Raw genomic sequence first — 13,039 nt, forward strand, 5'->3', positions numbered from 1 at the left:
TAATAAACTTCCCGTAGCTGTGGAAAAAAAACATTTTCAGGACAAAAGAAAATCTCAGGAATGGGGAAAGGAGTAAAAATCATTCTAGTTTAAAGTTCATGTGCTGAAATCAGAGGCATTTAACCAATGTAGGACTAGGGTGCTATATAGAGTGTATCACTGCAGTGTGCAAAGACAGGGTGTGATGGAGCATGACCGTAGCCATAGTGCCATGACTGCGCAAGCCAGCACCTTCAGCATCACTGCAAAAAGAGGGAGAATTACACCCCTGGCTGCTGAAAGTCAGTGGTGTGGATTATCAATGTTGATACTAATAAGAGTTACATGGCCAGACCCTACAGATGGCTTTGCAAACCTCTGCCGCTACGTCCAACCCCCTGCAGACATCCACTCTCCCCTCTTTTGGAGGACAGGAGTGTCATTTCTCCCTCTGTCTACCCAGAGAGAAATGCACCCTCTTCTTCAATCCTTTCCCCCTCTTTTTTTTGATTGATTGTTGTTTTTTTTTTTCCCTAGATAATCTCTGCTTTCCTTGTGATGATCAGAGGGTGATCACAAAATCTATCTCGTTGCAGCAAGCCTTTTAAAAGCAAATTTTAATATTTACCCACAAACGTGGGGCACATTGCGCTGTAGTAGAGCAAACACTGGAGAGCGTTGCTTTCTTTGCTGCATTGTTAGCCTATTGCTGTCATTGTTACTCTCCTCTAAAATATCACCCTTTTGATAATACCTGGGGGAGGGGGGGAACCAACTTGAAAATGGTTAGGCTGCTGAGGATGAAAATAATTACTCTTCGGTGTGGTTTCATTGTTTCCCTATAAGGTTTTCCAAGGTGGAGGTGCTTGACCACAGCTTCAGGACACAATGGCCATAGGTTATTTCTACTACTACTACTATTACTACTACTACTACTACTACTGGCTCCTATTGCTTTTCTACATGGCAGTGAGGGATGCTGCAAAGGGCTGTCCCCCCCTCACTCCTCTGAAGCAGGTTGCCCTCGGAGCCTCCTGAGATCAAGGTCTTCCAGGGCAGCATGTTCCCTCTGCTGTCTTTGAAACACTGCAGACAACCAGGGTTTCCTTCCGAGTGCTCCCTTTTGCCCTTCTGAAGTCACCGGAGAATAAAGTAATGATGAAATTTCACGGTTCAAGATAGTGGCTCCAGTGGTTTCCCTCATCTATGAATATTGAGGTCACAAGTGGTGTGTCTTTTTAAAGAGGGTCTTTTCTGGACTACTGTCTCTCTACTGTTTTTATACTTAACCTATTTTATTTATTTTTTTTAAAATGGAGTAACTTCTATTATCTGTGGGGTTCTTCCCTGTGGTTTCCTGTTTAAAGAGGCCCAGAGCACTGGAAATAGAATCATAGAATCACAGAATCATTTAGGTTGGAAAAGACCCTTGGGATCATCGAGTCCAACCATCAACTCCACTCTACAAAGTTCTCCCCTACACCATATCCCCCAACACCACATCTAAACGAGCCTTAAACACATCTCGGGATGGTGACTCCGCCACCTCCCTGGGCAGCCTGTTCCAGCGTCTGACCACTCTTTCTGGGAAGAATTTTTTCCTAATGTCCAGTCTAAACCTACCCTGCTGCAGCTTGAATGTTCTGCTATTTTTGGTATGTCTGGCAGACTCGGGCAAGGCTTTTCCTCACTCATTGTTATCAACTCCATGTCAAAGACCGTAACTATCACCAATATGTGGTGATTTTGGGTAGCTGTTAGTCATAATAAAACATTGCGTGTCCTTGATGAGAATGTTGCCTCTCAAAATTAGGCTGCTGCAATAAGAAACGTTTTGGCAGAGGCGAACAAGCCCTGCAGGGATCTGCTCGTGTAGGTTACCTGAAGCAGCCCCTGCTAAATGTGTTAGGTTGGTCTGCCGTCAAAGTAATACCTTGTTGGCTGGTACAGAGGTTTCAATTTTCTAGCAAATTCTCAAATGCCCCACGGTTATTATAGGAGGCATCTGCCACATGGATGGGAGTCTTTCCTTTCCACTCCGAGGGTGTTGTGGGGCTCAGGGTCTGTAATTTCCTAGATAACGTTTCCTCGCAGGCGCTCAGGAGTCGTGGGAGGTTTTTCTGAGTGAAGACTTTGGAACTGCATCACTTCCTGTTTTCCCCAATGGATTCAAAAGTCTTTTATACAGGTGATCGCTTGGGAACCGTATGGTTCCGCAGCCCTGCCTTCTTTTAGTGAGATTGCTATTTTCCCCACGTTGGGTTTGTTTGCCTAAACCCAAAAACATTAACTTTTTAGAATCGTGAAGAAGAAAGTTGTTTCAAAGACTTTGCTGACTGAAAACTTGTGTATTCCCTTTGGCAGAGAGGAGGCTTGAGTTTGATTTTCATATGCAGCTACATGCTTGCCTGAGCCTTGCCTCGCCGTTCAGGACTGTGCATCTATTCATCTTTGCTTTTTGAATTGCATTTCTCCGGTGGATCAGAATTCCCCAAGTTCTGTGATAGTTTTTCAATGACTAAGATGCTTAATTTTAATTGTTAATGTACTGTACTGCAAAATAAACCGTGATGCCTCTCCCTTTCTATTCACTTGAAGAGTGTCAGAAAAATGCATCAATTAATTCTCCCATGCTTTTGCTGAGCAACATGTTACTATGTTTTAGCTCATTTGATGTATATTGCTGCAGCCGAAGTCTGAACTATCTATAACTTTGGGATGCCCCAGCTTTATGAACTATGGCATCTAGACCCCAGTTCAATTACTAAGAAAAATCGCGGAATTAGATTTAAGAACAGGGTTCATCTCTCTTTTTTCTGGAAGTCATTGCTTGTGCCAAAGAAGGTTGTGATTACTAATTACTTAATTTGTATGACAGATGGAGCCGGGGATCAAATTAAGTAGCTGTCTTAGGATGCATTGTAGAGCAATATCTAGCTTTAAACACGACTGCCTTTTTCGTTCCTAAAAAAAGGCACAAACAATGACGGGCTAAAAATAGCTGTTCACTTGGAGTTGACGACAGTTTCTGAGAGCTTGTCTTTAGGAAGATGTTGGAAAAAACCCTGCCGTCTTTTCCCCTCCCCCCTTTTTTGTCTTCTTGAAATGCACGTCCCTCTGTTTAAGCTTCTTCACCTCATTGCCCACGGAAAGATACCCACTGACTTTGATAGGACTTCAGCATGTCTGCGGATTTCCAAGGGGGTTTACGTAAAGCATTATTTAAAGAAATCCTAAAAGTCACTGCAGATATTTCTATGAAGTTATGCTTATCCTACACAAATTGCTCCGTGCTGATGGAGAGGAAGGTAGTAAAGCCTTTTCCACTCTTTGCCTCCCACAATATCTGCTGCAGTGGAGAAAAAAAAAAAAAAAAAAAAAAAAAAAAAAGAGGCTGTCTTCTGCTTTTATTCCTGAAGACTGCTTCATAATTCAGGATGAATATCAGTGGTTCCCGATGCTGTAAACAAAGAGTTGAGCCTTTGACTTTGTGCCCCTGCAGTCTAGTAAACAATCAGTTAATTCGTAGCATCCCAGCGGTTGACAGGAGTGAAAGAAATGATTTGATCTTATATTTGTGCTTGTGAATTAAGGCTTTGCCTTTTGGCGAGGTTCTGAGTTCCCTCCTTCTGGAAGATATTTGAGCATTTTAAATTCAGAATATGTAGTTACAAATGTGAGGGCACAGCCTTCTCCGGGATTTTTCTGCTTTCATTTTAATTTTAATCTGTGTTTCTGATCCCAGCAAGCAAGAAACCAGTTTGAAAACGATGTCCAGTGTCTGAGCTAGGAGCACAATGCAATTCAGGATCTTTGGAACTAGTCGCTGCATTTTCATTAAATGAAAGTGAAGGAGTAGGTGGGACTTTTTATTTAAAAATAGATTAGCACAGGGAACTGAACTTGCATTTGAGGAAACGTTAATAAGCCAGCCAGCCATTGTCCTTAATCAGAGACTGTATTTGTAAGTAGAACATGTTGAATCTGTCATGATTGATGACGTTGGCTTTGTTAAAAGGGATGCTGCATCTTTAACAAGAGCAGACAGAAACAGTGCAGAATCTACAGTAAATTTGAGAATTGGAGGAGAAGCCTTTCTTCATTTTTCCGTGTATAACGTCTGTAAAATATTGAAAAGAAAAACATCAAAGCTGGGGGGAAATGGAAGTAACTCGCTGCTTACATTTTAATTCCTCACCTTTCCCCTCTGGGTGAGTTCCCCCCTCCTTTTTCCCCCCTGAATTTAAAATGCTGGAAGGAAAAGCAACTGAGGTCCAAGTTTCAGATGCTGAATTCTCTGCTAATTGAAATTACTGGGCATATTTCTATATATAGTCGATGAAGAGATATGTAGCTCTCACTCAGTGCCTTCAAGACATGTCTTTTTGTAGTCAGAAAAACAGAGATCAATGCATTTTCAAACTGACAGAGGGAACGGATGCTCCTTAGTAGCACATGCTCGGGATCGTGTGTGTACCGTTTGTGCAGAGCAGAGACGCTGAATACGGGTCCATATGCTCCTTGTTTACTGCAATGTTTTTTGCATGTTACTGTGCACTCCGGACTAATGTGAAGGTAAGAGGAGACGAGACAACAATTTGGCAGGAATGTACATGTAAAACCAGCTGCAGAAAATGTCTACCTTGTGTTGCTGAGTACTTTGGAATTGCTAGCTGAACAGGCATATTATTACAGGTGGTTGTGGAGGCTTTGTTTTATCGTTGTCTGTGTAGCTAAAGCATAGAAGCATGTTTTAATTCTGCAGCTTAGCGACCTTCAGTTTTTAACTGCTTGCAGTTCAGGTTCTGGGCTTGCATGATCTGATAAACATGTTTTGCTACTGTCCAGGTAGGCCAGAAACAAGATGCCAAAGGCTGTTAGTGCAAGTCTACATAGCTTTATATAGGATAAGAATTCCTATACTCTAGCCCCCCGTGCATCCTCCAAGTGATGCTGCCTGCATGCTTTCTTGTCGATTACTTGCCTGAAAACCGGGGGTCTTGCTGCTGTGTTCCGGGTTGTTTTTTTGTGCTGATTTGTTTCTAACTTGAAACAAAATGCATACAAACAAATTATAAGCAATGCCCTAAGAAATAAACAGGGGGTTATTACTGCAAAATGCTACAGAGAAATGCCAGCTGGTCTCACAGTAACTATTAACCAGCGTTTGTCACTCATGTCAACGTTTGCTTGCTCTGTTAATTAGTGTCAGACCTTCAATATAAGTTTCTGGATATATTACCTTCTCTGCAAGTAGGACAATATTAGCAGACAGGATCATTGGCATTGAGCTGAGCTCTAAGCCAAGCTGTGGGCCAGCTGTGGGAATCCAGTTGCATAATTTAAAGGAATTACGGTCCTTAGTCAACATATTGGGGAGGTACTTTTGGCATTCTGGCATTTTCAAGTTCAAATGACTGTGTCTGTCCGGGAAGAAAAGCGCTGGCAAATGCTGGATAATCACAGTTAGAACTGTTTTACCCAGAGAAATAATTGTGAAGGATAATTTGCTTTCAAACTGCTTTAAGCGTGCCTCTGAATTAAAGTGAGTTCTCTGTCCTTGCACTTGGTTTGATAATAATGAACTTCATATTTGTTTATTGGGTCGAAATATTTTTTTTTGCCATTTGATTAAAATAGTATTTTGTGTTAAAAGCTCATGTTCTAAGAGTCTGCTCCTATGTACGTGGTTAAAGTCTGTGCTGCTGATTGCTGTACTGAATTGCTAAGCTTTCACGTTTTATTACTTTCTAATTAACTTTTGCAATTCACTTTCTGTGTCACTTCTGAGGAGGAAGGTGAAAAATAGATTTGCTTCGAATATGTGGATAACAAGCCAAAAAACACAGCTTAAAACTTTTAATGCTGTTCTATCTTCCTAAAATAAATCTGTTGTCCTTTCCTTATGCTTTCCCTGTAATGTTTTTGGCAGGTTAGTAAATTATATCCACGTTATATGCCCTGTGTTCTACACAGTAAATTGTCAATAAAGAAATGTTTTGAGACCAACCGTTCCTTATTGCTCATTTTGTCCCCCAGCCTGCAAAACTGTGCTGAAGGTGCTCTGTTAAAGTGGGTCTGTTGTGCAGAAATGATTTCTCAGTCTAAATAAGAATAGGTGCAGGGGAAATTTCAATATAGCTATTTTTACAGTCATTTCCATGAGATAGCTTATCACTAAGTACCACAGCAACTCTTAGGAGTCTCTCGGGTTTAACTTTTGAAATGTCTTTGTTTCCATTCATAAACACAGAAAAAAGTGAAACTAGCCCAAGTTTGACGATTGTTTGGATAAGATAGTTTTAATTTGTTGGAACTTCTTCAGCTTTTGTGTCTCTGGAATATTTGTTTGATACATGGTGTCTGTTATTTACATGATATTGTTCTAAGGATGTTATCTTCAGTTGTTCTAATTTCCCCAAACTCACCCACTTTCAATGTATACATTGATCATCTGCCTTCCAAGCTATACATTGGGGTACAATAACATAAAAAAGCTGCATAAACTTTGCAAATCCCCCCAGGAACAGCCCAAGTATGTCAATGTCTCTTGCATCTTCAGTAATTCCAATTTTCTTTTTCTGACATTGAAAGTTACTTAATAAATTGGAGTTTACTGAAAGGTGCTGCCCGTGCCTGGTCATTTTAAAATGTATTACATAGTGTTTCTGAAGAATTGTGTTGCTTTTAACTTGGTTGGCACTAACGTAAGCCACAGCTTTATGGGTGGCCAAAATAAATGAAATACATTATAAAACATCTGTTTCGTGTTTTGTATTTTCCCCCTTTAAAATGGGTGGAAAAAATCTCAGTGGTTCTCAAATATTTTAGTCTTTAAGTCATAAGATAGAATTAAACTATAAGTACAGGCTGTAACAGGAAATAGATTTGCTTGCCCTGGAAAGTGAAAAAGAAAAGCAATTGGGTCTGTTTCTGATGGCAGCTGCAGTTTATGGCTTTAAAGAAAGCAGATTTTTCAAGTTCAAGGTAGGACTCTTGCTTCTTGATTGCCAGTCTATCTGAAACTGCCCATGTGAACTTAGTTGGTGTATGCAGACTTATAAAAAGAAAAAGAGGTCTACCCCATGCATTCTTAATCAAAGCCTATTTTTACAGCTGACTGAAGAACAGTACTGACCATGAACACGTACCTGCCTATGTGAATAATTATTTCTTCCTTCCCGAGCAGAAACAAAGTCAGTGGTTAAAAAAAGGAGGAAGATGTCTGAGAAGTTATGAGCAATATATCTTTCTCAGTCACAGTTTCTCTGGACCTACCCTTTAGAAATGAAGTTCAGCTTGAATTAAAAACATGAAAAGAAGATAGAACTATTGCTTACTATTGCCTATTTAGTAGATACAGCGTTATTAAAATTCAGCGGTTTTTGACTGATCTCTTTCTTGCTCTCTCATATATGCACAATTTTGTACCTGAGTGGAAGATACCATAACTGAGCACAGAAGTCAGGGAATTAAAATCTCAAAGGAGTGCCTCCAAGATCAGAAGAGCTCTTGTGGAAAAGTGCAGTGTGCCTGAAAAAGTGAACTCCTGCTATATGCACTGGTTAAATATGTTGTTGTATTTTCAGCATGACTGAGTCTCAGGAGCATGGGCTAACTATGGCAGGGGGCTGCCCAGTGTCAAGTGTTTGCAGTTTTAATTGTGTACACTGTGTATTGAAAATACTTTCCGTATTCATATGCAAGAGGTTTCTAGAGGTTGTCATTAAAAACTTTCTGCTCTTGGCTTAGGCAGGTATTTTAAATTCCCTCAGTATTATCAGTATTTCTTGTAAAACTACGCGAAACATTGCAAATACTTAGGTTCCATAGTCTGAGCTAAGCTTGAAAAACTTTTATGGACTGGGGTCTTGCTATTCGGAAAAGGTTGTGGGAGTTTTGCCTTCCCCTTCCCTTGATGAACTCTTTGTGTAGTTCTGACAGGTTTTACTGTGAATTTGGGCTGCTATTTCTGGCTGAGAGTTTGAGGGTCTTACTGGAGGCACAGCTGGTGCTTCTGGGAATTTGGGTAGCAGAGCTGATGTCTTTCATTTGTACGTTAGCGTGGGACGTGATGTGAGCACTGGGCTCTCTCACCTTGAAGCACCTCATTCTCAGCAGCAGTCAGCGCTGGCTTTGGGGTCATCAGAGCTTCATGTGAAGATCAGTTTGGGTTTTTTTGTTTTGTTATGGATTCAGATCCATACCCTTTGAAGTGCCAAAGGCTTCCCAGGAGGCTCAGAGTTACTTCAGCGGGAGTTTCAGGCTGTCTTCATGTTAATGGGTACACTTGGCACCTCACAGAACTGAGCTCCTGCCTGCGCACTGGGTTAAATAAGTGCCACCTTTTTTGTTCTGACTGCTAACTTTGGGTCACCATGGTGCTGATAGAAGTTTTCTACGTACGCTCCCTTGTATCTCCTGCTCTGCAACTAAAAGATTATGGTAGTCTGTGTCAAACGGTGACCCGGAGGTGATTTACGGCTGAAATTTTGACCTATGCATTGTTACTTTTTGAGGATCTCAGACGATGTAGAGGACCTGTTGGGGCAGGAATGGAGTATGGCCAGGGCCCATGGAGGATCCTATTAGCTAACCTCGTTTAATCACTTTAGCTTTCTCTGTTCGTCCTCTTGTCCTACCTGTATTTCAAAAATATAAGTAATTATTTTAACCTAGCAGTTTCCAACATAAGTTGCGGATTAATCAATAAAGGCAGAAGAATCACAGTAACAAATGGGAAACTGTTTCATTGCCAAAAGCTGCAAAACATCCCAAATGTCAGCCGAGATGCTGACTTCTGTCTATAGTTTTACAAACAGCTGTAACTCTTCCCCTCTCTCAGTATGTATTAATGATATAGCTACATAATTAAGTTGTATAATCACATATTTCACCACCTGTACCAAGAATTCTGGTCTTCTAAAGGAAAAGAGTTTATGGATCTTTCAGACTTGGGCCTGTATTGCCAAAATATGTTCTGCTGTAGGCTTATGGTATTCTTTGCAAATGGGGGATGAAGTCAAAAGGATTTGGACTTCCAGCTCCTGCAGACTTCCAGACATGGTCTGTGGTTTCTTATGCAGATTTTCCTCATTTAAATGTTCTAATCATGCACCGTCCTCTAGCACCTCTCTAGGAAGAGAGGAACAGTTCAGAAGTCACATGAATGGCTTTGATGCAGCATCTTAAAAGGAGTAAGCGGGAAAGACTGGTTTCTCACCTTTTCTAATGTAATTAAGAATAGACTCAGGGGTAGTTTTTATTTGAGTTTACATCTTTTTGTAGTTCTGATTCTGTCTGACAGTCTGACTTAACTCATAACTGCATATTCATAACTACAATAAACGTGGCAGGTCAAACTACGGTTCCTCTACTACTGTAGGACACCAAGGCAAAATGTGGGTTAGTGCTAGAAAGCAAAGAAAATTGGTGTGGAATTTCCACCCTGAGAGTTCTGGGGACAATGAAAAGGATAATATTATGTAGGCTGTGAATATCTAGTTGCGTTTCTGTAATATATCTTGTCATATGTTATAAAATGTTTGCCTAGGCTATAAAATAAGCAAGACCTTCAACTTTATAAGGGATTTGTTTAACAACTGTGGGATCTAGCCTTGAGAGCTAAAAACAGCTGAGCTGTATGTATTGTTGTCATCCTTTTCTTAAATAAAGATGGAATTTTAGGGAAGAGATAACTCATTGCAAAAAGGGGTTAGTGATCTCTCGGACCAACTTCTACACAGAAAGCTCTCTCAAAATTATGACAGTAGTAATACCACAGCATTTCTTTCTTTTGGTAGTTTGCTGTACCTGTTACTAAAATGGATTGCTACCGCCCACCCTCGTGCTTCGCGGGAAGGTAAAGTTCTCATTTATGGCCCAGTTTTTGCAGTCACACCAGTGATGTTAATAGGAGTTCTGGTAAACAGATCTGAATCCAGTCTCGTACAGTTCAAGTAGTAGTTCTGTTTGAATAAGAAGTAAATTATTTGAATCTTGAAGGTTGATTTTTCCACTTCTGAAATCAAACTTGGCCAGATTTGCAAGCATTTAAAATACCTAAGTACGTACTTTACCACTCCGCCCAGCTGCAAGTGTTGATTTACAATACATGACCATAACGAGTTATGAATGAAAGTGGTAATTAGAATAGATTAATAACACATCAGCAGCTCTGGTTTTGTAGATATAATAAGATTGGGACAATATTTAACCCATAGAGCAGAATAATATTCCCTTAAAGGCCATGATAAATGTGTGAATAGGTACAGAGATGCTAAAATGCCAGGCACAGTAAAAGAAACTAAATCCACTACTAAGAATTCTTTATGAACACTAAGCAAATATGAATATTATGCTATGAGGAAAAGGGGTACTTATCTAAAGTTAGAAGAGCTCATCACAAAAATAGTAGTTGGAAGATACAAAAGCTAGGCGCTATTTTCTTCATTCAGAAATTTCTGGATAGACACTAGTACCAAGAAAAATATTTCAATTCTATTTTGTGTCTCCCATTTTAATATGGGCTCATTAGAGCTTATCTGATGAGCTATTCTTATCAGAGATATATAATTGGCCTTTTTGTTAGAGGAGAATTGAAAAGATCTAGGACTGTAAAAGTATTTAAATTTGTTGGGTTTTTAACGTGTGCGAGTAACCAGAATATAATATGTCTATAGGTGACAATTTTATGTTGACATAAAAATGATGAAAAGTTAAAACCTCTACTGTTAAATCACTGCTGGTAGACTTGCCCTATGCACTTAAGATGTCAGTGTTTTTGTGATTTTTATGAGATTGCAGAGAAATTAGATCAACAATCCTAACAGCAATTCTGCCTACAAAATATCGAGGAACGTGCAGTGGACACAGGCAAAAGTACTTATTTTTCTTGGGAAAATCTGTGTCTCCTGTCACCCAGATGGGGAGAAGCCCAGAAGACCATTAATCAGTGATGGATGGAGTTGATAATAGCTTGCCACAATTAAAGGCTGCCCAACAATTTCTCATGGTTAGCTTCTATCTACATTCAGTTCTAACTCCGTTCGTTTCTCCTGTCCCATTTGTTCACCCTAGGTTGGGTAAAGATATTCTGTGTCTGCAGTAGAGTGGCGTGTTGCATCTTCCAGGGCTAGCCTTCGCAGGTGTGTCCTCTCTTAATGCTGCTGCTGCTGGTTGTGTAGATATTTGGGACATGGTGAGATGTTTTGTTCCTATCCAGGCTCCCATGTATGTATGAAATGCTTGTACCTGTGTCTGGAGGGGGAAGCCCCCGCCCCTTTCCTTCCATGATATCCTTACAGACAGTGGGAGACAAGGAAAGTGTCTTTTGGAAGTAAAAATGCAAAAGGAGATTCCAAAAGAATTGATATTTTTTCAGTTGTGGACACGCACCAAAGAAATGAACTCTGGAACACATTGAGGCAGTCTGCATTCCACCTGTGTCCCCCTGCCAAAATAATGAGTGATAGCTACAGATTAATGACTAATACAGAAGTAACAGAATGAAAAAAAAACCTATTATTAAAAGCAGAGCCATCAGTGTTTTCTCAGAGGAGGAGGAGGTGGCTGATCTTTCCCTTTGTAACTCCGGACAGATGTGAGTGTTTGAAGTATAAATTCTCCTGATAACTGAGTAGCTTCCAGACTTCTTCTGGAAAGACAAGTAAACCAAAATCCGAATCCCATAAAAACAAATCAAAGGAACGTGGGCACAAGCATTTTTTGTTTTAGTCTCACTTTCACCAAAGAGGTAAAACCTCTCAGATTTCAAATAGGAATCTCTGCAGAGAAGTAATTGGAAAGGCTTGCCCGCCTTTGATAGCACAGAGGGTCATTAAAACCTTAGAAAAGGAGGATTGACTGGAGAAGTAAAACTCAGAGAAGCATTTTCCTCCAAGTTGCAGGACAGAGGAAGAAAAACATCGTAGGTACTTCACACATACTTGCAGATATTTTGGACAGGATTTTCAGCCTGCTCCAGATTTGTTTTCAAAACTTCAGTTTTCATTTGCAAACAAAAATAAATGGCCAAGTTTTCAAGTTAGACAGAACAATCATAATTAATCTAGTCTGCCAGCACAGGCTGTAAAACTACCATGAGTTGTTGGAGGAAGGGTACCTCTCTTGACACCTGCTGTACCTTTTAGAAAAGCATTCTGTTTCTGTTGAATAATTTCTGGTGAGGGAGAACCTCTCACAACCTTTACAAATGCATTATTTCAGGGGTTAATTAGTCTGTTGGAAGTGTGTGCCGTATTTCTAGTCTGAATTAATCTAGTCTCAGCTTCCAGTTTTTGGGTCACTTTCAGGTTTTTGCTACATCTTAATCCGCTGGACTGGGGAGTCCACCCCAAAGGGGTGTCCCCCCTTGAGTAGCTCTAGGCTGTGGTGAAGGCATCGCCTAATCATCTCTTTGATTAAGTAAATAAACCGAGCTCCTGGCACCTTTGACTGCAAAGCGTGATTGCCAGAGCTCTTATCCCTCTCATGACTTGTCTTTGAGCTCTCTCCAGTTTCACAGCAGGCCTCCTGATCTGTGCATGCCACAGCTGCGCGCGGACTCAGAGCAGTTGCAGCCTCGTGAAGAAGTAATAAATGTCCTGGCTCCCACTGAAGACGCCATGTGTACGTCCAGGGTTACGCTGGCTCCTTTCGCCACGTTGCTGCACGGGGAGTTCATGTTCTGCCCCATATCTGGCAGGATCGCCGTCTGCCTAACAACAGACCCTTCTGGAAAGTGCCCATAAGGAAGAGTCGCTTTCTTTATTCCCAGCATTAGGAATTTATTGCTGTCTGGGTTAAAAAATACGTTGATCCGTATCAGCGACCTGTCTTCTGCGCCATTGGCCACACTGCAGTTTTTCTGTCGTTGCTAAATCTGGTCAGTGGTAAGTGACTGAGTTTTCTCCCAGATTGATCAACATTTGAAAAGCATAAGGCCAGGACCAGCCCCTGAGGATCCCATGGAACACAGCTGAACACAGCTGATCAGCTGTCCCATTGGTGATTACATTCTGAATCCTGTCAGTTAGACACTTTTTAATCCATTTAACGT

General features: G+C 40.7%; 1 protein-coding gene across 31 annotated transcripts in view; it reads left to right on the forward strand.

The window, feature by feature from the left end:
- DLG2 (discs large MAGUK scaffold protein 2) overlaps positions 1-13,039 on the forward strand; it is a 1,061,709-nt gene that overhangs the window by 276,497 nt on the left and 772,173 nt on the right. For 5 of the 31 annotated variants that reach the window (XM_074572433.1, XM_074572436.1, XM_074572445.1 and 2 more), the window contains exon 1: positions 750-4,554. The exons of the other annotated variants lie outside the window; for them this stretch is intronic. In XM_074572433.1, the coding sequence (XP_074428534.1) occupies positions 4,435-4,554 (120 nt within the window). In that variant the 5' untranslated portion in view covers positions 750-4,434. Of the gene's footprint in view, positions 1-749; positions 4,555-13,039 lie in introns of those variants that run through there. 31 annotated transcript variants of the gene reach the window in all.

Source organism: Larus michahellis, chromosome 1, assembly GCF_964199755.1.
Source record: "Larus michahellis chromosome 1, bLarMic1.1, whole genome shotgun sequence".
In the NCBI taxonomy this organism is placed as follows: Eukaryota; Metazoa; Chordata; class Aves; order Charadriiformes; family Laridae; genus Larus; species Larus michahellis.